The following is a 24,804-nucleotide window of genomic DNA, read 5'->3' as shown; positions in this document are numbered from 1 at the left end:
TTCATAATGTATAATTGAGTAATTTATTTTTACTCAAGTATATCACAGATTGTATTTGTACGTAATCGAGATAATATATAACCGTGTAAAAGGAAAATATATGGTAATTTGATTGTGATTAAGCATTAAATTGTTTTATCAAATGAATTGGTTGATTAAGTTACTAGCAATGTTAATTTTATACAATAATATACTTAATATTACTAATTAACGAGTTGATATAAATTAAAAATTTATTTGGTATAATTGTAATTTTAATTGATTGATTATCATCTTAATCTGTTTAACTCTTTATTAATTTTTTTATTGTTTCATTATTTATTCGTAATAAATAATTATAAATTGAAATAACAATATTAAATAATTATACTGTTATTCAATTATTAATTTTCATATCTTTTTTAATTATTTTATTATTTTATATATCAATAATTTTAATTGAATAAAATAAAACTAATTTAATTAAAATAAAAAGGAAAAGGTACAAATGGAATATAAAATAGATTGGTTTTAAAATTAAAATAATAATTTTTTTTATGAATCAACATTTTTATTTTTCATAGCTTTATTTTTTGTTTTTTTTTTATTGTATTTGCAGTATCAAATTTCACATTTATATCTATTTTTAATGTTTCATGAACTTTATAACTTTTTGAGAATTTTCCATTAAAAGTTCCATTAAATTGACTTACTGATTTCATGAAAATTCTATATCTCTTAGTTACAAAATTGCAAAATCCCCTCGTTTTATTACCTCGCTTTGTGTATATTTGTTTTACTGCTTGTGAATTATACAAATTACGTGGCAATGTGGTACATCATGACCTTAAACTGACTCACTCTATTTAAAAATTTATTATTCAAAAAATCATATGCTACTTTGCTGTCATAAAAGAAAAAAATAACGTTTCATATAATTGTTTAATCTTGTAAAAAGGGCAGTTACTAACAGTCCATCGTTTACATCAAACAACTGTCCTATTTATTTATTCAAAAAAACAAATAGTCAACAAAGTTTATATGTATAATAAAATTAGCAACCACCAGTAATTTTTTTAATAAATTTCTGGGAAGATTTAAAGTGTGAAAAAGGGTTTTGGTTATGTAAAAGTAGTAAAGAAAAAAAAATACAAGTATCTAACTGCCTCGTCTGTCTCGTACATAATAAATATCAAATTAAAACAACAAAAATTTTTAACGAGTACATTCTTTTTTTTTCTCTCTCTCTCTACTATAAAAATGTTCAAGAATTTATTTTTCTACATAATTAAAAGAATTTTCCATGGCTTTGATGTTTTATATTGTCTTTTGTATTTGTTACAATTCAGTCTAAATATACTTGTTAACTATATAGTCTTTTATTTATTAATTTTTTTTGTTAGAGATCAACTTTGTTATTTAATCCTATTTATGTTCATATACTGAGACTTCTTTGTTATTTAAATATTCAAGCCTTGAAAAATGATTATTCTGATGGTTTCAACTGTTTTTATTTTTTAAAAAGCATTAACCAATCTCTGAAAGAATAAAAAATCTTGAAAGTAATGTGAGGCGATACTATCTGATATTTATATTAGAGAGATATTTATCGTTTATTTTTCAAACACATTAATAGAATTAATCATGAATCATAAGAATATTCATACATCAAACATAGTTGAAATTCTTTATTAGAAGCTTGCATTCCTAAAAGCTTCTGCGCTATGTGCAACTGTAACTTGGATAGTGCTGAAATTGCTTTGCTCGGTGTTCCATGATGATGGGGTCGCAGTGCAGATCCTGTGAATTTATGCATCACAAAATATCAAGGAAAAGCAAGAATCCCTCTAAACTCAAACGTATGACTAAAACTCGACAGGTTAACCTCACTTCAAGTGTATCGTACTGTAGAATCAACTGATTTTTAAATGTTTTAAAAGTTATAAACGATCATAAATGTAAATTATTTCAAAAACTAAATTAAGTATTTTTGAACTTTATAAATGACCATTATAATAGTAATCAGGATATCTTATTGAAAGATAAAAAAATAATAACGACATAAATATTATCTCTCTATTTTTTTTTTGTCTTTTCATTGAATATCGATATACTGATTTTATCAAATTGAAAATCTTAACTATTAAAATACTTGCAAGATGTCAATGTCATAAATGACTTTGTAAAATTTGATCGCATCGAAGTAAAATTAAGCCTTGAACTTTTGTTTGGCGTATTTTCTCTACAATTTTCCCCTTGGAATTCTTCTTCTTCTTTTACAAAGAAGTTATATGCTCATGTCTTATCGACTACATGGAATAGAAAACCATTTCAAAGTTTCATCGTAACCTATTTTTTTTTCTCTTTTTTATATTTTTACTTTGATGTTTTTTTATTTTTTTAAACAATATTCATTCTGATTTTTTTTTATTTACATTTAAAGCTCCATAGATAAAAAATTCTTTCACAGTTTTTTTATGCTCTAATGACAAATTATTTAAATATTCTATTTCAGTCGTTTTGTATATCAACTCTATATATGAATATGATTATTTTTTTCTTTTCTTATTTTCATTGTATTTTACGAGAAACTTTTTTTTTTTTTTTATTATAAAACTTGTAAGATTTATCAATTCCGTACATGCTTCTTTGAAATTTCATGCTCAATTGAACAAAATTCAATATTTTTCAATTTTATATTTCTTGAATACACAAAAAAGTTGAATGTTAAAATGAGATTCAACTGTCAGGTAAAATAGATAAATTTATTCATCAAAAATTTTTATCTTTACATATTTATTTTTTGTATTTATATACATCAACTAAACTTTTTATAAATGATTATTATTATTATCATCAAAATGATCATCTCAGATACATATTGATTACACTAATTCACTAGAATTTACAGATTGATTTCAAGTTATCAAGTATTACTTGAAGATATGTCTAATTGAAACGTAATGATCGATCCCTCGTATTAACTGTGATAATAGATGTTGAGAATGCCAGGTAGCTGTTTTACAAGGCGAGATATATTGATAGCCTTACAAATTGGTTTTTTATTAAGTATAAAAAATAAAAGAAATAGAAAAATACTGTAAAACAAGAAAACATTCTATATACAACAAGTAAAAGTTGAAGAGTTTTTTTTAAAGCAATAATAGAACTATATAGTAGTAGAAATAATAAAACTTTTAATAGTAAAAAACTAAAAATAATAGTAATTGTAGCTACATATATTGACTATAAAGGTAAACTTTACAATTGTATCGATATCTGCGTGAATCCGGTGAATGTAAACTCGTAAAAAGTCAAATATGTTTAGTGAAATAAAAAAAATAAAAAAAGTATTTGAACAAATGACAATTATACAACTATACACACATGAATAAGTCAAGTGGCTCTTTTTAATTTTCCACAACCATTTGATTGCAATTTACTAAAGCTAAATTCATTGACATTTAATTGTCAACAGTGGTACACGTACATGTACGTAATTGAATGGATAAAAAGTCGGGTAATTCGTCGTTCAGCTACATGCCACTTTGGTACACAATTTTTACGCCATGTTTACTTTCAATTTGTTACCAAATTCTATCAATTTTCTCGTATATCCTTTTTTTTTTTTTTTTTTCTGTTTCACTTCAAAAATAGTGTCATTTTTATTTTTTTCTATTTATTTGTTGTTCTTTATTTTGTGTTTACATAATTTTAAATAATTATAATTCATTTTGATGTACTGTTTAACTAATTTGTTGCAATGTTAATGAAAGCTAAATTGTATAATATTTGAGTTGAATAAATTACCCAACTCAAGAACTCATTTACAATGCAATGAAGCTTTGTTGGAAGATTCGATATCATTCACCTTTTGTAGTTTTGTTATCTCTAAACGTCTATTGGTTCTGCATATCGATCTTTGGAATGAAACTTGAAAGGGCTTTTTTTATGATTTCGTAGTTCAATAGTAAGATTACATTTGGATTGATTGAATATATAGAAGTTAGAAAGTGATTGAATTGAGCTTTAGCATATTTATTCATTCTTAGTAATTTATTTTTTTTTTTTCCATTATCAAGTAAGCATGCGAAAAAAAAAAAAAAAAAAAAAAAATTGTAAAATTCAATTAAAATATAATAATATTACGCTTTGATACTGGAACTCAGACTGTCCTTTCTTGAGAGAATATTCTAAACCATCTTCAAGCACAGAGCGTGAAAATTGATAACAACTTTTGAGAACTAACACGAGATCCCATGTTAAAGAAGATATCAGATATAGATCACAAACATACAAACTGGGTTGTCATTTGCATCTTGAATTTCATTTTGCATAACACGATTCATCATGTTTGTTTTTAAACGAAATTGTTCAAAAGTATTTTGTCATTGTGAAGGAGAATATTTGGAAAATGTGTGGGATGAAAGAATGCACGTAAATCATAAGATGTAATATTTTCTTGGTAGAGAAAAAAAAAATTAAAAAAAAAAATCTGTACCACCCAAAGTTGTCTGTACTTATTTCATGATAAATAAGCGACATTTATTGCACCTTATCTTTTTATTTATTTTTTTTTTTTTTGTTGTTACGTATATTATCGTTTTATATTTATATAGAGCTTTTTTTTTTTTTTTTTTTCTTTTATAGCTCAGCTTTTTCAATATTGTTTATACGTAACATTAAAACTTTTGGTATATCCATTTAATTTTAGTAGATATTAAAAATATTCTATTAAAAAATGCATTCATTATTTAATCAATAATTATTTGATGATACTTCTTTACCAAGTTAGCACTAATATCTTATTTTTATTCATGCACATATATAGTCAAGTCAAAATATCAAATTGACAACTGTCACTTTGACTAATGATTAAAAAAGTTTTGAAATGACAATATGTGAAAATTGAGAAAGAAAAAAACGTCAACAATTTTCTGGTTTGTCAAGAGAGAGTAAATTGGAGACAGGTCGATAAAAAATACAGGATCTATTCATTGATATGCGTTGATTAATGGAAAGGATAAGAGTGACATTCTGATTTTAGAATCATTATTTATGGTTAATGTTCTCGGTCGAACGCAAATGCCACGATTCATTGGCTATACGCAAATACACATGATTTATCGAAAAGAAAAAAATAAAAACAAAAATAAATACAACAAGCAAACAGATATAAAGACGACAAAAATAAAATAAAAAATTTTGATGTGTATATGCGCAGGTATTTATCGACATATATGTATGTGTAAATATGACAATATAAAATAAAATATATAGTAATAAATGTTATCGATTAATCTGCATAGAACTGTCCAATTAAAAAAAAAAAAACTAAATTGTTGACATCATACTTTTTTTATTTTTATCTCACCAATTGAATTTTAACGATCATTTTATGAAATTTTAAATGTCAATCAAATATCACAATTATCAAAACTGCACAATCCAGATAAAATGATCACTCGTTAAGGATTTCATTCATCAATTATTCTATTTTTATCAGACAAATGAATTCTTTTAATTTGTCTATAAAATTACGATAGTAAAAATACATGCAAATAATTTCAAGTGGTATCATATTACACTCAAAATAAATACTAAATTATAAATTGAAAAAAAAAAAAAAAAACAATTGACTGATAGAAAAAATACAAAAAATATAAAGTTGTTTATTTTTTTTGACCAGAACATATTTCAACGTGAAACTTTTCATAGATTTTAAACTCGACGTTTGTTTTACCCAATATAACCAGCACAATTTTATTGACATTAAGTAGAATCCTTATGTCAATTTATAAATATATATATATAGGATATTACAAGATACACACTCACTGTATAGCTCATCTAAACACTATTTAGTAAACTTTAAAATCAATATCACGTCCATGTTACAACCTGTGATGACTCAGATATACCAATAAAGAAAGTTTGCCCAAATCACCCAAGCGAATTGCACAAATTATATTTATGCATAATGGATAACCATAACATTGTAAATAAAATAAAACTACCCTCTAACTTAATAATTTACATTTAATGAAATTATTGTAAAAAATATAAAATTATAAAAATTTTTACAGCATTTGTTGTAGTTTTTTTTTATTATAATTTTTATCTTAGTGACTTTAGATTTATAGTCAAGTTGTCAACAACTATATAGGCAATTAAAATTTATTTCAAGTCAAATATTATCGAATTAATCGAAAGAAAATTTTTGTAATCACTTAATGGTACTCAGGGGAAAACGTATCGAACCATAACTGCTTTTCTCATAAATCTCATGCTTATATATTGTGCATAATACCAAACATAATGTGTAATAGAGTATTGGGGTCATGTATAACGTTGACTTTGCTCTTATATAGTGTTTCACGATTTGTATTTTCATGTTAACGTTGCTCTCACAATCCACTTTATTATCAGTATTCCTCTCTATGTACGAGAATCATATTCAAAATTATTACACAGAGCTGATTGTGGAATTAATGAGATATGAAATGAAATACAAAAGAATTGTTTATTTTAAAAAAACATGTTTACATGTTGGATACATTTTTTGACCTGAATATATTTTTCTTTATTCATTTTTTTATTTGTATTTTTGTATATAAAAATACTTGTTTAATGATGAATACAAATTAATTAAATTGAATTTTCTTTTTTGTTACAGCCAACAATATTTGGCACAGTGGCTTCTGATCTCAATCCAAAGGATGGCAACAGTCGAAGGGTGAGTTATGTATGTCATTAATAATATATTATTTATTTTATTTCACGTTAAAATTATAAACATATATATTTGAATATTTGTATTGCTGTGAGAAATTTTCATAATGCAATGCCTTGAAGTAATTCTTAATAACGACAGAGTCATAGCAGGTAAATATAGGCAAAATACAGTCTTGCATCTCGACAAATAATGAGTAAAAATCGTCGTCAAGCCGAATTCAGTTTCCGGGTCATGCTAGATACGTAAAGGCATGGATAATTAAAAGTTACGACCGCTACCAAGTGGCAAAATTTCTCTCTGGTAGCTGTGACTTTATTTTTCATATTAATTTTTCTTATTTTTCATGTCAACAACAGTCGTATATAAACTTTCATTAAAAATTATACATTCAAGTTAGGGTATATGATGATGAATTTTCTATACATTATAAATATCAGAAATACGTAAAATTAAATAGAAAAAAAAAAATATAAAACAAGTTATAAAAATGTCATGAGCATAGTTACAGCATAACTTTTAAAAACACATTATAATTATATTTTATAAACTGCTCGTAGCAGTGTAATTAGATTTTTATTGTTTCAACAAATGAATAATCAAAACAGTTAAATATTTAGTCATATAAAATTTTTTTATAAATAATAAATACATTTAAAAACTAATAACTGCAATAACAGAGATAAGCATTGTTATCATGTAGTATATAATATAGAAGATACAAAACATGAGACAATAAAATTAAATGAAAAATTTTAAATTGCATGAAAGCAAATAGCTCTCGACTTTTCTCTACATATATCCTTTGATACATATTATCAAACATGAAAGCTACCAAGCATAAAAAGAAAATATAAAAAAAAATAAAAAAATTTGAATGTACAAAATAATATTATGTATATCTAGTAAATTATAATAAAATTGAGTAAATAGAGGGAGGGAGTGAAATAGAGTGCTATTTGTTTGTTGATGCTTATAGTTTGAGATCCGTAAAATATTAGATTATCAGAGATATATGATTGAGTTTGACAAATGCCATCAACAGAATACGCTGATATGGAACACGTTATATCACTTCTCATCATGGACATTTGCACTGTATACATTGATTATAAATTAATTTATCATTGAAATCTATATATCCGTACCAATTCATTTGTAGTTAATTAAATACCGATAATTTTCATCATTTGCAGAATAATAATACTCAAATAAACAAAAAACGAATATTTATTATTATTATTTTTTTTTAATTTTTAAAACAATTAAGTATTGGTAGAAATGAAAGTTATATACCCACGGATCGTTAATTGTTTCGGAATAATTAAATTATTTTAAAACTAAAATCTTAAAATTGTAATGAATTCTGAAAATCCGAATGTTTCAAAGAGAGAATATACTTTTTAATAATGTTGGAATGAAAAGCTTCATGTAAAATTTCCATCAAATTATATACAACACTATTTAATGCTTAATAATCAAATGACAAAATTTTTAGTTGTAAATTAAACTTAGTTATTTCAACAGTATTGAGTGAACATAAAATTTAAAATTCAAAATACAAAATACAAAATACCGCCTTGCCTTTCCTATGTTCCTGTTAATATTCTCAGATTTTTTCATATGAAGTTTTAAATTTAAAATTTCAAATACAAAATACAAAATACCTCCTTGCCTGTCCTATGTTCCTGTTAAATTCTTTATTATTTCCATATAAAATTTAAAATACAAAATACAAAATACCTAAGAGGTATTTTAGGATTGGCAATGTTCTGTTCATATTCTTAGATGTGGCGCGACGTATCGTGATGTGGCGTGATGTGGCGCGATGTGGCGTGACGTGGCGCGATGTGGCGAGATGTGGCCTGACGTGGCGCGATGTGGCGTGATGTGGCCTGACGTGGCGTGACGTGGCGTGTTGTGGCGTGTTGTGGCGCGATGTGGCGTGACGTGGCGTGATGTGGCGCGATGTGGCGTGACGTGGCGTGACGTGGCGCGATGTGGCGTGATGTGGCGTGACGTGGCGTGTTGTGGCGTGTTGTGGCGCGTTGTGGCGAGATGTGGCCTGACGTGGCGTGTTGTGGCGCGATGTGGCGTGATGTGGCGTGATGTGGCGCGTTGTGGCGAGATGTGGCCTGACGTGGCGTGTTGTGGCGCGATGTGGCGTGACGTGGCGCGATGTGGCGTGTTGTGGCGCGATGTGGCGTGTTGTGGCGCGATGTGGCGTGACGTGGCGTGATGTGGCGTGATGTGGCGCGATGTGGCGTGACGTGGCGTGACGTGGCGCGATGTGGCGTGATGTGGCGTGACGTGGCGTGTTGTGGCGCGTTGTGGCGTGTTGTGGCGCGTTGTGGCGCGATGTGGCGCGTTGTGGCGAGATGTGGCCTGACGTGGCGCGATGTGGCGTGATGTGGCGCGTTGTGGCGCGTTGTGGCGAGATGTGGCCTGACGTGGCGTGTTGTGGCGCGATGTGGCGTGTTGTGGCGCGATGTGGCGTGTTGTGGCGCGATGTGGCGTGTTGTGGCGCGATGTGGCGTGATGTGGCGAGATGTGGCGCGATGTGGCGCGATGTGGCCTGACGTGGCGCGATGTGGCCTGACGTGGCGTGACGTGGCGCGATGTGGCGTGACGTGGCGTGACGTGGCGTGATGTGGCGCGATGTGGCGTGACGTGGCGTGACGTGGCGTGATGTGGCGTGACGTGGCGTGTTGTGGCGCGATGTGGCGTGATGTGGCGTGATGTGGCGCGATGTGGCGTGACGTGGCGCGATGTGGCGAGATGTGGCCTGACGTGGCGCGATGTGGCGTGATGTGGCCTGACGTGGCGTGACGTGGCGTGTTGTGGCGCGATGTGGCGTGACGTGGCGTGATGTGGCGTGATGTGGCGCGATGTGGCGTGATGTGGCGTGACGTGGCGTGTTGTGGCGCGTTGTGGCGTGTTGTGGCGCGTTGTGGCGAGATGTGGCCTGACGTGGCGTGTTGTGGCGCGATGTGGCGTGATGTGGCGCGTTGTGGCGAGATGTGGCCTGACGTGGCGTGTTGTGGCGCGATGTGGCGTGACGTGGCGTGATGTGGCGCGATGTGGCGTGACGTGGCGTGATGTGGCGTGATGTGGCGTGACGTGGCGTGTTGTGGCGCGATGTGGCGTGACGTGGCGCGATGTGGCCTGACGTGGCCTGACGTGGCGTGATGTGGCCTGATGTGGCGCGATGTGGCGTGACGTAGCGTGACGTGGCCTGACGTGGCGCGATGTGGCGCGATGTGGCGTGACGTAGCGTGACGTGGCCTGACGTGGCGCGATGTGGCGAGATGTGGCGTGACGTGGCGTGTTGTGGCGCGTTGTGGCGAGATGTGGCCTGACGTGGCGTGTTGTGGCGCGATGTGGCGTGATGTGGCGCGATGTGGCGTGATGTGGCGCGATGTGGCGTGACGTGGCGCGATGTGGCCTGACGTGGCGCGATGTGGCCTGACGTGGCCTGACGTGGCGTGACGTGGCGTGACGTGGCCTGATGTGGCGGGATGTGGCCTGATGGCGGCGCGCGATGTGGCGTGATGTGGCGCGATGTGGCGTGTTGTGGCGCGATGTGGCGTGATGTGGCGCGATGTGGCGTGATGTGGCGCGATGTGGCGTGATGTGGCGCGTTGTGGCGAGATGTGGCCTGACGTGGCGTGTTGTGGCGCGATGTGGCGTGATGTGGCGCGATGTGGCGTGACGTGGCGTGACGTGGCCTGACGTGGCGCGATGTGGCGCGATGTGGCGCGATGTGGCCTGACGTGGCCTGACGTGGCGTGATGTGGCGCGATGTGGCGTGATGTGGCCTGACGTGGCGTGACATGGCCTGATGTGGCCTGATGTGGCGCGATGTGGCGTGACGTGGCGCGATGTGGCGTGATGTGGCGTGATGTGGCGCGTTGTGGCGTGTTGTGGCGCGATGTGGCGTGATGTGGCGTGATGTGGCGCGTTGTGGCGAGATGTGGCCTGACGTGGCGTGATGTGGCGTGACGTGGCGTGTTGTGGCGCGTTGTGGCGTGTTGTGGCGCGTTGTGGCGAGATGTGGCCTGACGTGGCGTGATGTGGCGAGATGTGGCGCGATGTGGCGCGATGTGGCCTGACGTGGCGCGATGTGGCGCGATGTGGCCTGACGTGGCGTGTTGTGGCGCGATGTGGCGCGATGTGGCCTGACGTGGCGTGTTGTGGCGCGATGTGGCGTGACGTGGCGTGACGTGGCGCGATGTAGCGAGATGTGGCGTGACGTGGCCTGACCTGGCGTGTTGTGGCGCGATGTGGCGTGTTGTGGCGTGTTGTGGCGTGACGTGGCCTGACGTGGCGTGACGTGGCGTGTTGTGGCGCGATGTGGCGTGACGTGGCGTGACGTGGCGTGATGTGGCGCGATGTGGCGTGACGTGGCGCGATGTAGCGAGATGTGGCGTGACGTGGCCTGACGTGGCGCGATGTGGCGTGATGTGGCGCGATGTGGCGTGACGTGGCGTGATGTGGCATAAAAAATGTAAAATACCTTCTCGCCTGTCCTATTTTCCTGTTAATATTCTTCATTATTTCCATATAAAATTTGAATTACAAAATACAAAATACCTCCTATGCCTGTCCTATGTTCCTGTTAATATTCTCTATTTTTTTCCACATAAAATTTTGAATTTATAATATAGAATACAAAATACAAAATACCTCCTTGCCTCTCCTATGTTTCTGTTAATATTTTTTTTTTTTTCTAGACAAAATTTTGAATTTGAAAATTATTATACAAAATACAAAATACCTGCTTGCCTCTCCTATGTTCCTGTTGATATTCTCTAGTCTTTCTATAGAAAATTTTAAATTTATAATTCAAATACAAATTACAAATCAACTCCTTGCCTCTCCTATGTTCCTGTTTATATTCTCTATTTTTTCTGTACAAAATTTTGAATTTAAAAATTAAAATACAAATTACAAAATACCTCCTTGCCTCTCCTATGTTCCTGTTAATATTTTCAGAAATTTCCATATAAAATTTTATTTTGAAAATTTAATATACAAAATACAAAATACGTCCTTGCCTCTCCTATGTTTCTGTTAATATTCTCTTTTTTTTTTTATAGAAAATTTTGAATTTAAAATTCAAAATACAAAATACAAAATACCTCCTCAATCTCTTTTGCCACTTAAATCCCTTAACTTTAGGTGTCAAAAATAAGAAATAATAAAATAAACCCGACGTTAGGAAAAAAAAAAAAAAAAAAAATTAAAAAAAAAATCAAAATCGCTAGGCGTGGCGGTGTCAAATTGCCCCTGGCAATGCATATTAGATACGATGAGCTCGACTTGAAAGGAGAAAAATATATAAATAAAATTCAATTCACAACTGTAACGAAGCCGATCGACATTGCACTCTCGCACAAATATTATTACTATTATTTTTCTATATAGAAATTTTACTCAGTATTTTTTATTTTCAATTGATTTAGTAAATTGATAAATTTTTTTTTTTTAAATTTATTATTCATATATGTATCGATATCAAGAATTTGATTTTTTTATTAAAAATAGATTTATATATTTCAATAAATATACAATATAATTTAAATTAATATAAAATATTTATAATATAAAATTTATAATATAAGAGTTTGATGTGATGACTGTCGAGATTGCATTATAATTAACAACATAAAAATAATACCACATATTTTTCTACTCTAATAAAACAAATAATAATTCTAATAAATTATCATAAACAATTATTTTAAAAAACTATTCATTGCAAATTCGATAAACCAACATTTAAATATATACAAATATATTTGTTTTTTTTTGTTATTTCAAATGTTAAATTTTTTAAATGATAAATAAAATTTAGTGTTGCATTTAATGCCGATCAATTTAAGTTCAAATATATATACCTAGTAAAAAAGTCAGAATTTATTTTTCTTCCAATGTTGATAGTATGTCAATACATATACACAGTATACTAGATTCAATTAATTTTTTTATCGAGTTTCTTGGGTTTTTTTTTATTTTTATTCTTTTTCGATTTTTTATAGCCAATGGATACTCATTGCACTTTTCTAGTCAGGGTCTTTAAAGACATCGATCTCTCTAGCGTACTTCACGTTTTCGTGTTCACCGATCAAGAAGAAAAAAAAGAGAGAAGAGAGTTAAAAAAGGCGGCAACTGTTTCTGCCAGGCAATTTCACGAACTAGCTTGATATCAATTCTCTTTCTCATCTCTTTATTCTCTTGTTTCATTATTGATTAGGATATATAAAAGCCTGATTTTATCGATATGCCCTTATATATCTCCAATACTAATCATTGCCGAAATCTTGTATAAAACAAAAACACTCTTTCAAGTTTCAATAACTTTTTGCAAAAGCAAATCAATTGGCCAACTAATTATAATTAATTTTGTTTATCTTCAATATTCGTAATTGACTATCATAAATATATATTGCATCATTGAAAACAAATAATCAATATATGAGCTTTAAATTTTAGTAATAATATATTTATGTTCGTACCCTCTGTTTCCATTCATTAAACTTTGTTTTATTATTTTATATGGATCATTTGAATTTATAACAAAGTATCAGCTGTGATTCTTCAATCGCATATCCAATTTCAAATATATAACATACACACTAACATTTTACATTTTATATATATATATATTAAACTATGTAATAAGTCTTTCATGAATCCACCTTTCTCTCAATCTGAATAAAATTACCATTCGAATAGGTTTTTGAAAATCGTAATCCAGTTGAATATTTTCAACTAAATGTAAAATCAAGGAATATAATAGCATAGTCGTTTCCGTTTGTTTATCATGACTTTTTTATTCTTTAAAAACAAAAAATTATAATAAAAAAAAAAAAACAACATGACTATTATTTATTATACTTGTGATATTAAATTTAAAAATAAAATAATTTTTTTTTTTTTATATATTATATAATTTAAATTTATAAAAATATATAACTTTTTAATTTATATGAAATTTAATAAAATTTATTATATTTTTTCTTTAAATTTGCATATAAATTGAATTTAAAAAAATTATAATTTTTCATTTTTTAAATTCATATATTATATTAATGAGATTTTTTTTCAAACTAAATTGAGTATTCAAATATTGACATAATATTTACTCTATCAATTATAATTTGAATGGATGATGTTTGTATTAATAAGAGAGAAAATTTAGTATGTGTACGGTTACATTCATAGGATTATATTTAGCTGATAATGTTTTGGGCCATCATTGAGGGTTGAATATTACAACGAGTAAAGGTTACTCTAAATGTGCACCCGGTGATGATGATATAGTATACGTATAATATATATATATAAAATGTATGGATGTAAATATATATAGTATATTTTGGAGTTTATGTATTTGTATTGTGTATGTGTGGTAAAGGAGAGTTTGTTGCCTATGGGTATCGAGGCAATTTGTCACCTGATGTATACTGAACCCGGTCTGGCAACTCGCTCGTTTGATAGCCTTAGATTAATTATACACTGTCAAGGGCTGTATATGAAAATACAACACACTACCCTTAACTCATGAATGTTAAATTTTTTTGTTGAAGCATTTTATTTATTAATTATATTTACACACACACACATACAAACAAAATTGTTATTTATAAATTAAACCATTATCATAGTTTTTGTTATAAAAAAATATATTACATATTTCTTGTTGAATAATCTGAATTTTAACATTTTTTTTGCATATGTTTGAGTACAATGTAAATTATTTCAAATGTAACATCTGGGTTAATGAATAATTATCATGACTACTGATTAAACACAATCCAATGTAATCCTATTAAAAACAAAAACTTGGGGATGTGTTTTTTCAGTAAGCCTTGATGAAAAAAAAATTAATTCATCATATATATATTTTTTTTGCAAGTAAACTACATGAGAGGTTTGAGTTTTAATTTTTTTTTTATATTGTTTTTTTGATCTTTTATTAAACAACATTTTTATCGTCATTGCTGACGAGATATATCAAGGATTAGAGTTGTTTTTTTCTAAAATAGTATTAATTATTTATAATCGTTAAAAACTTGACGTAAAGTTTGTTGAGTGTTACTTGTTAACATTGGTTCTCAGCCAAGAGGCTTATCGTAGTAATAAAATAGTATGTTTGAGGTTTTTTGTAAGAATCAAAGTTTTTTTAGAAGAGGCAAAGCTTAATTTATTATTAATTTTAGTTAATATATTTATTATTTAATAAAAGTACTTAAAATAGGTACATAAAGTTAACACTTCAATAATACAACGACTAACCGAGACCTTATCTAAAATTGTGTGCATATTATATGTAATTTTTCAGCATTATTCTTGATGAAACTATTCAGTTTCAAAAAAGATTACAAATGAGTCATAAATTCATTTCCAATAATTTTAGAATAAAATAGAATTTGATTATAATGATAAAATGTAGTTCAACTAAACTAAATAGATCCAACTTTACCCTTAAAAAAAAAAAATACCATTATTCGATATACTTTATATAGCCAAGAATTTAACGTTCATTCATTGCAATGTACCATTTGTAAAAAAGCCATTAATTCTTTGAACTACATACAAAAGACAATTTAACGATTCACCTAATTGCAATGTGTCAGTTTTAGTTAATAAACTAAATTTTATAGCCTTTTATAAAAGTGATAACGTATGTATATAAATATATTTTTAAATTTTTTATATCAAAAAAAAAAAAAACTTTAGAAAATATAAATTATTCAGTAGTATAAATAATTTAATAATTAACAAAAAAAAAAATAATTGGATCATAAAACAATGGCTTTATTCAAAGAAAAAAAAAAAAAAAGACTAGTTAATTTATTTTTTTTAAATTAAAGTAAATATTTGATAGTTTAAAGTACAAATTGAATGTTTTAATTTTCAAATTATGTGGTATACATATAAAGTTTTTAAGTCGCTTTAGTTTATAATTCAAGGCTTATAAATTGAAAGCCAATACTTACTTCCCTGTGGTATTTCGTTTTGGATGAAGGATTTTAATGAAAGCCACAAAGTTACAGTGTGAAATCGGTGAAATGTCCAGGGATAAACTATAAGTTAATTTTGAAGAGAGCAATATATAATATACCAAGATCTTCTATTTCAATTATATATATTATATACGTACGTATCTCTATTCTAGTGTATAGCTATTCATTTTTAAAAAGCAAGCTTCAAATACTGCCACCAGACAGACATTTATTCGACTTTTGTTCATATTGAAACCTTTCAATACACTGAAAGTGAATGGATAACTCAATTTCGCACTCCACTGTCAAGAAAGCATTACGATAAAATGCGACCAAAGACACTTGATAAATCAGGTCATTGATAGTTGTTTTTTTTTTTTTCATTCATTTTATTTTTTGTGCTTGACATTTATAAAGCTCAAAAAATTGATTTATTATTATTTTGTTTTATTAATTCTTAAAAAATAATGAATTTTCTTAATCAACTAAAAGTTTTAATTTACAATAATATTTATTTGGGAAAAATGATTATATTTTTACTTGTAAAATTACGTTTACTCAAAGTTTTTATTACTTGAAAATAGTTTTACGAGTAAATTACATCTGTTGTTATATTAAAACGATGTCTACATACATTAATGAAGGACAGTGTGTGAGCTTTTGTCCAAAACTTCAATACAAACTGCAACGAATTTACTATCAAGACATTCAAGTTGAAATACACTCAGCTAAGTTAAATATCTCAACTTTATTTTTTAATTTTAAGACTGAGTATGTTTTTACGTAATGTTTTTTCTTTATTTTATATTTTTTGTTTTAAATATTTATTACCATATAGTAATGATAAGTTTGATAAAATGTTGTTAAATTAAATATTTTCAACCACATGATATGAGGTTTTCTCCTTTGAAATTTTTAAATAGTATATTAGAGCAAAACTTGTACAGTTTGTATATCTTTCTATATAAAAGCTGCAAATATATGTACAAGCATCTTTTACTGGTAATATTACATAAATATATAGTATTCTAGAATGGGGAAAATTCATTTGGTTCGTTGGGTGTCTATGTACTCGTGTGAGATTATCAGAACATTTATAAGTTGCACTGTAGATATACTGTAGATTTTTTCAACTGGCATAATATTTTTACCACACATTTAATATTTATCATTAAACATTTTCACAATGTTTTTTATTTAATTTTGAAATTATATATAAGGTCACAAAAAAAAAAATTATTTTATAATCTTCATTTCTTCTTATTGAAATGTCTGGAAAATTTTTAATATTTTTTTTTATTCTCATCAGGAAAATTCGTTCTTTTTTTCGTCTTATTTATTTCAATTTTTTTTCTGTAAGTATATAACAAATGATAAACAGATAAAGTAATATAAAAATGATAACTACATTTGAATATAAAAAATAAAATATTTCGTGTGTATAACTGAAAAATGTATTTGCATAAATATTCTATGTAAAGATATTTTTTTTTTTCTATCTTTGTATCCAGATGTCAATTTATTTTATATTTTCATGAATTTTATTTGTATTATTGTCGTTATTGTTCTTTACTTGAGAAAAATATCTCTTGTGCTTTATTTAATTTTACATTTTACTGATGACAGTCTTTGAGGGTATTATACCAAATACAGAGAATGTCTGCAGAAATTCCATTACGAGTAGATAAATACTCAAGTTCCATCAAGTCAATGTATATATAAGTATATTTATAATCATTAGTAGGACAATAAAGAATTAATTAAGGACTCTTTTCTAGTATGCATATGAACAATGCATTTGTACATTGATTGGCATAAAATAAATTTAAAAAGAAAACTTAAAAAAAAAAGAAAAATGTGCTCGTGCATCGTGCCATCGTTCTGAAGTCTGGCAGGTGTAGTTGTAAACTTCCATCAATCTAAATACTTGAAAGTTTTCGTTTGAAAAGCTTCCTGTCATATGTTATTTCTCTCTCTATATATATTGACTGTCTTTTTCCATCAATTTTTTTTTCAGACCCACACAATGACTCTAAGCATATTCGAAATAATTAATGAGCTGTCGAATCTTTTATTACATTATTCAAACTTATACTTTTTGCTTTTTTTTTTTAATTTTATTTTTTAGAAGCTTGAAAAAAGGAAACGTGAAAATATTTAGGATTATCATAAAACAGTCTTTATTAAGATATTGCAAAAAAAAGAATCTCATCTTGTAAAAAAAAATACTTTTGTAACTGTTTATTTATTATTCAGTTTTTTTTTTCTTTTGTTCAATGGACAATCTTATTTTACCAAATAAATTAACAAACTTTTGTTTTCAATGTAATAATTTTTTTTCTGCCAATCTTTTACATTGACACATAATTCTTTACTCGTAAACTCAATTTATTTTAATTTTCTTTTGTCTGGATAATTTTTTTTTTATTATTTTTCTACAATTATTTCTTCTAATGTTTCAACAACTTTCTTGATTTTCGCTATCTTACTGTACTAAAAAAATATAATTAAATGAAAGTAAGAAATAAAATAAACAATTATGTACATGTATAAAGTTTTAATGTTGTAAAACTTTTTTTTGTAGGCATTTTTTTTAATGACAAACAACAGTAAAAAATAGATTACAAAAATTTATTTTATTACCCCAAGTAATTCTATACACTATGTGTAATTTAATTTTCTATTTTCTATTCAATTTCAACAATATAATTCATTCAATTTGATGAATAATGTGCTAATGTATCTTATCACAGTCAAAACCATCCCATCTGTATTTTAATTTTCTCATTTGTCCAGATGACATGACCGTAAATGACAGAAAACCGATAATAATTACAAAACATTTTTCATTTCGGCTTTTTTTTTTTTTTTTCTATCACACTGAATTTTTTCTCTAAAAAATTTCCAATAGTGACATATAAAAGTTTACGATTTCTATGAATAGAAAAATCATCTGTTCTTGTCTCACGATGAACCAAGTGATCGAAAGGAATTTATCGAAAAAATATAACATCTCACGTATAGACATTCTCAATTTACAATTTCCGATTAAAAACTGAAAAAATGGAAAAAAAAAAAATCGATTTAGTTTTTAAATTATATTTATATTTATATCACTTATGTCATACGACACTATGTCAAATTATTTTTTATTTATAAAACTTGACTGATTTGTTAAGATTAATTTTCAAACACTATGTATTTTTTAAATCATTTTTTCACTTAATATTCTCGTTTCCAGTATCATCCTACTTGCATATTTGAGCAAACACAATGTATAAATAAACTTCAATCAATTGTTTGAAACTTTAAAAAACTTTATCTTTGTAAACTTGTCGAAAATTCAAAATCAATAATAAAACTATTAAATAGCATAAAGCAAATTTCATCACAGCTAAACAACGAGCAAACTAAAAAATAATTACTACAAAACTGTAAGAAATATATTTACATAAATCCAATTCCCCAATAATTATTATAAAAATTGATAACAAATAAATTAATAAAAAAAAAGGTTTAATTAGATAATATTATTGTTGATTTTTGTTTTTCATTATGATGTAAAAAAAAAGTAATAAGAAAAAAACTTTTAAAAACTAAAGTTGATAAAGTTGTAAAAAAAAAATAATATCAGGCGTTTGTTGAAAGATATATCATCAACAGTGTACAAGACGAAGGTTGGATGAATGTGCAAAAGTGTGAGCTAAAACCCAAGAGTTTTTGATGCACAAAGTACAAAGTAATGATAAACTTTTAAACAAGTCTCAACACCCAGTCTGTCCACAAGTCTTACCTTTCATATCTTCATATTTTTTGTTTTTTTTATCTTTATTTCTCTTCAGTGTTGCATCATTACACTTTTTTTTTTTTCCAATATTTTTTTACTCTTTAAGTTTTATTTTTTTTTTGTTTAAAAAGTTGTACGTTTGTTGACCACGTTCATTGGTTAGTTTCATCGCGTCCTACTGAAACCATCTACTCGTTCACTTTAAATCCCCAAGGATCTTTCGTTGTAATAGTTTCGGGGACTTTTAGACACGTGGCTTTACCAACAACAATCTTTAAAATAATACGGTATTGAGCTCCGGATGGCTTTTAATCAATGTTGCGGCTCTTTTTTTTATTGTTTTTATTTCTATTTTCTTTTAAAATTATGTGCCATATCCGTAAAGGAAGTAAAACAGTATTAAGAAAAAGAAAAGAAAATCAATTTCATTTCACTGAACTGCCAAAGTTTTTAGTGAAAAATAATCCAGTGTATTTTTCTGGCACTTACAATAAATCTATTTCTCAATTTTTTTTCTTATTTTTTAATTTATCAACCAGTTTCGAATTTTAAGTTTTAAAAAATAACGTAAAGTACACATTATTTATATAGGTATATTCTAAAAATATATGTGACAAATTTAGTTTTCTTTTTTTTTATTTGCAAGTTTCTTTTTTCATTTATTTTTTTGGTTGTGCTTTATTGACCGGAGTTGTCTATCGAAAATATCATTTGTCAAAAGAATTGCTGAATTTATTTTCTTTGTTTCAAAAGTGTGTCACACAATTCTAAAGTAAGTAGGAAAGAAAGGATATGCTACTACATTTGTATCCTCGGGGATACTGTTCTGTTGTATTTTATTGTTTAGATAGACAAAAACATCTTGACCGAGTTGTAACTGAGAGACAAATACATATGCACTTTTCAGTTCTATATTTATTATCTTTTACTCAAAGAGAATTCACAAAGTCAACAATCATAAGAAAAAGAGCTTTAAGTCTTATCTTTTATTACCATTAATTTTCATCTTTGAAATAACAAATCTTCTTAAAAGCAGTAACATTTCAATTAATTTTTTGTTATTTTTAATATAAACAAAAGAAATTCTTTTTCAAGAATATTTTATAAAATTAAAGATAAATATCTACACAAATCTACACAAGGAAACTTGGAAATTTCTATGCAGATCAGTGATCCCATGAGATATATATTCATACGGAAATTACACATCGATCAACTCAATTCTCTAGTGGTGTGTTTGCATAGTGGCATACAAAGTAAAGTTATTGTCTGCTTCACGAAACACTAATTCGCAAACATAGTGTTACAGAAGTGAAACACGGTTGGACATAGAAATACACAGTGCCAGTCGCGCTTTCGTCGTACAGATAATCTAAAATGGCGACAGAACGACGCTTGATGTATGGTCGAGTTAAACAGTACATTGGTCAGCTTGACACAAATATATCTCATTGGCTATATACTTCACATTTAGAGATGCAACGAGACGAGAGACAAAATAAATCAAGACGAAAATGTAGAGACAAAAACAGACAAGATACTAATTTTAATTCAAGACAATGAGAAATTCAAGTAAAAAATAAAGTTTAGGAATTAAATGCCCATGTAATTTCTTCAACCCATGTACTTGAAATATTTAATTTTTCAAAATTGCATAATACATCTTTATGTCTGTTGAATAGATTAAGAAAATTCAAGATCTCATCAACGCTAAGAGAGTAATTCTCGATAATACCACAAAAAAAAAAATAATAATGATAATAAATCCTGATAAATCCTCAAGAGAAAAGACTAAAAGGTTAACAAGTTTATCTGGTAATTGGAGATCATTAACGAACCTATTGTTGGTTTTTTTTTTCTTGATTATATAGAATTATTTATATATTTTTTTTACCAATAAATTATCATTTGTTATTTTATTTTTATGGATACCATAACATACAAAATAAAATTTATAAAATATTTTTCTCCTCAAAATTATATATAATTTAAAATAATTAATTAGTTTTCTCATTTATTTTTGCTAACATTTGTCGTGAAGTATTTAAAATTTGTCTTGCTATTTTAATTTAAACAGAACAATTTATGTATGATGGCCAAAAATTTACGTGTAACGGAATGAAAAAAAAATATAAAATGTAAAAAAAAATGTACGATTTATCAAGCTTCTGTTCAAGAAGAAAAAAAAAGAATAAGAAAATCTACCAGTGTAGAATTTTATCGTTGTAAATCACGCTTGGTCTTGTTGGTTGTATCTTTCATGGTCTACCCACTTGAATTTTCTTGACAAAAAAAATTTTCTTTCCCATCAACTATGCATATAGTGAAAACGAAGTTGGTATATGTATACTTTTAACGGTTATCATAAGTAAAAGGATGATCCAATGTGCCCCTCAAAACTCTTGGACTAATTTCTCATTTTAAAATATATATACTTTTTTTTTCAAGCTTTACCTCTGGGGTGTACCTTGTCATAATATTACATATATATTTTTAAAGTTAAAAGTCTTTTTGTGTTACAGTGTAATTCCTTTTTTATGACTTTTTTATATTTTAAATTTTAAACCAAAACGTTGAGCTCAAATATTTCATAAAAAAATGCAAAGCAATTTAATAGATTATTAAAGTTTTTTTTTTTTTATAACATTATTATTATGTATTATTATTTTTCCAACTGATTGCGTGTTTGATGAAGCATAAATTTTCAATGTAAAAAAAAATTTATTTATAAAAATGAACCTATAGAAAAAAAAAAAAAAAAAAAAAATGCATATAAATTAATTGAATTGATAAAACTCTTTATGAATCCATTGATGCTTAGAAAATTTAAAATAATTCGAGCAAAGTATAATAACATTGGCACAATACAAATAAAATACAGAAAAAAAAAAAATTCAATAATAAAAATAATAAATTATCATTAGCTTTAAAATATAAAATACTTTATTTTTATTTTATTTAAAAAAAAGTAAAAATAAAGATAAATTTTATGGTCAGTTGAATTTTAAAGCACTATAAAATAAAAAATGAATGTATGTCCATGATGAAAGTAATACACTTGGGATATATATTTTTTACCCATGGGATATATTCAATTAAGAGATATATTCCAGTGGGTTTTATAAGATTAGTGGCAAGAAAATCATCACAATGCATTAACGATATTCTGTGGTCTTTACAATCCTCTCTGTCTTTTAACTCACAACTGTCTTTTATTGTTAATCTATATATATCATAATCAAGTTTTCCATCATTTTCTTTTTCCTCTAAACCTCACCTCAATCACAATACTTAAAACCGGGATTAAAATTATATGTAATTAATTCATATTCATTCAATGGGTATTAAACATTACTGTCTGCCTCAAAGATAACATATTCCCAAGTAAAAAAAATATATTTAAATTACATTAAATATATATTTAAAAATTTTTAATTGAATTAAAAATATATTTTGTTTTCATATAATATATATTTTAAATGTAATTTAAATTTTAATGGATAGTTTAAATTTATCATTTTAAATTGTTTATTTTACATATGTAATATTACTTGACATGTATATATAAATATAGTTAAGTAATAGTGAAGGCAAGGCTATAGCATCCATGACCTGTGAAATTTAATTGTGTTACAATTTAAACGCTTGATACGATAACTCCCAGTTGACTCTTGTGGTTTACACGACATGTGTGGTAATCTCGAATTAATCAAATTAGAAATACATTTGTGAAACGTTTACAGTGACCATTTGACAAAGCATAGAACATCCTTGTCGTTTGAAATACTATTTGAAATTCTGTTAACACGTCAATGGTGATTTACCATCAATGATCCATTTGACTTAATCGACTTTAAAATCTTTACAATCACGTTTCTTTTCTTTTTAAAAACATAACGATTAAAAAAAAAAAAATCTGCAGATTCATTTAAATTAAAATTGATTTATATATTTATGTAAAAAAACAAAATGAAATCATTTTTTTTTTTTTTTTGAATATTGAGTTTATTGTGTGAGGCTTGTCTCAGCAAGTCGTGTTTCCGTAATCATAAATTTCAAGATAATGATCGCAGTACGTCTACGTCCGCAGGATCTATGGTATGCTATGGGGAGTCATAATTTAACCAACGTAAATTCTACACATATTCTTGTATAAAACACATGGATATGTTGTATAATTGTGTTGAGCTTTTGGATGATTGTATGTAAATTAACACCACTTGTCCACGAATAAGTGTTTTCTGTGGACCACAATAGTACAACCATATAACTGGTTAGCCAGTAGATATACTATTTATGTTTTTATTTATTTTTATTTTTATTTTTTATATATATCTATGAATTTTGAATACATCAGATGTGTCATGTGATGAATTTCGAATGAGTTACCCTCGGTGCTTTTACATTTTTCTGTACCACAGTAGTACAGCTGTATAACTAGTCAGCCAGTAAATATAATATTTATATTTTTTTTTTTTTTTGTTCTTTGTTTGGATGTATATATATATATATATATATTATATAAATTTATCTATGAGTTTTGGACACTTCATGTGATGTTAAATTTATGCGTTTAAAGGAAAATTTAAAGGCCTCTCTATTGTCGAATTTTGTGAATACGATGGAATCGATTGTTTGGGGACAAATAAAAATTAATGGAATACAATTTGTCATCATATCAATGTGTTTGAATATTGGTATATTTACTAACACAAACTTTTGTCAATTGTGAAAGTATTTTTTTTTTTTTGGACAGACAATATTTGTGGTATGACAAAAAAAAATAATAATTTTTATCATATTTTTTTTTTTTTTTTTGTTAAAAATATGAATTATAAGTAAATTAACGATAAATGCGACAATCAACATATCAAAATGCATTAGTGGAATTTGAATAAAAAAAAAAAATTTTAATTTTATTAATAAAAAAATTCTGGAAATGCAAAATCATTATGTAAATAGCAACTAAATTTTTAATTGAATTGAAAATAAAAAAGAGAAAAAAATTATAAAATTTTTAATATACAAAAAATATGAGTTGAGTATACTTGTGTTTTATGTATTCACACTTTTATAATTAGTCGAGAGATACCACGAAATTTTTCCCATTGTTTGGAGAGTTGAATAGTGAGGTAATTCAAATTATTATCTAAATTTGCAATTAACAAAATTTCATATACGTGTTATTATGTGTTTGTTTAAATTTTTTTATGATTTTAATTTTTTTCAACTTTTATAAAGTGTATTATTCTTCTTGTAGTTTTTAAAAAAATCTATGAAAAATTCTAGTTATA

At 28.7% G+C, this 24,804-nt stretch overlaps 1 protein-coding gene across 6 annotated transcripts in view; it reads left to right on the top strand.

Annotated features, from left to right (window-relative positions):
- Positions 1-24,804, top strand: part of LOC122854552 — a 115,236-nt gene that overhangs the window by 51,179 nt on the left and 39,253 nt on the right. For 4 of the 6 annotated variants that reach the window (XM_044155329.1, XM_044155331.1, XM_044155327.1 and 1 more), the window contains one exon: positions 6,656-6,724. In XM_044155329.1, coding sequence (XP_044011264.1) covers positions 6,656-6,724 — 69 coding nt within the window. The remainder of the gene's footprint in view (positions 1-6,655; positions 6,725-24,804) is intronic. The other 2 variants (XM_044155333.1, XM_044155330.1) reach the window with 1 other exon arrangement.

This window comes from Aphidius gifuensis, linkage group LG4 (genome assembly GCF_014905175.1).
Source record: "Aphidius gifuensis isolate YNYX2018 linkage group LG4, ASM1490517v1, whole genome shotgun sequence".
Taxonomy (NCBI): Eukaryota; Metazoa; Arthropoda; class Insecta; order Hymenoptera; family Braconidae; genus Aphidius; species Aphidius gifuensis.
This window is presented reverse-complemented; position numbering and strand designations above follow the sequence as displayed.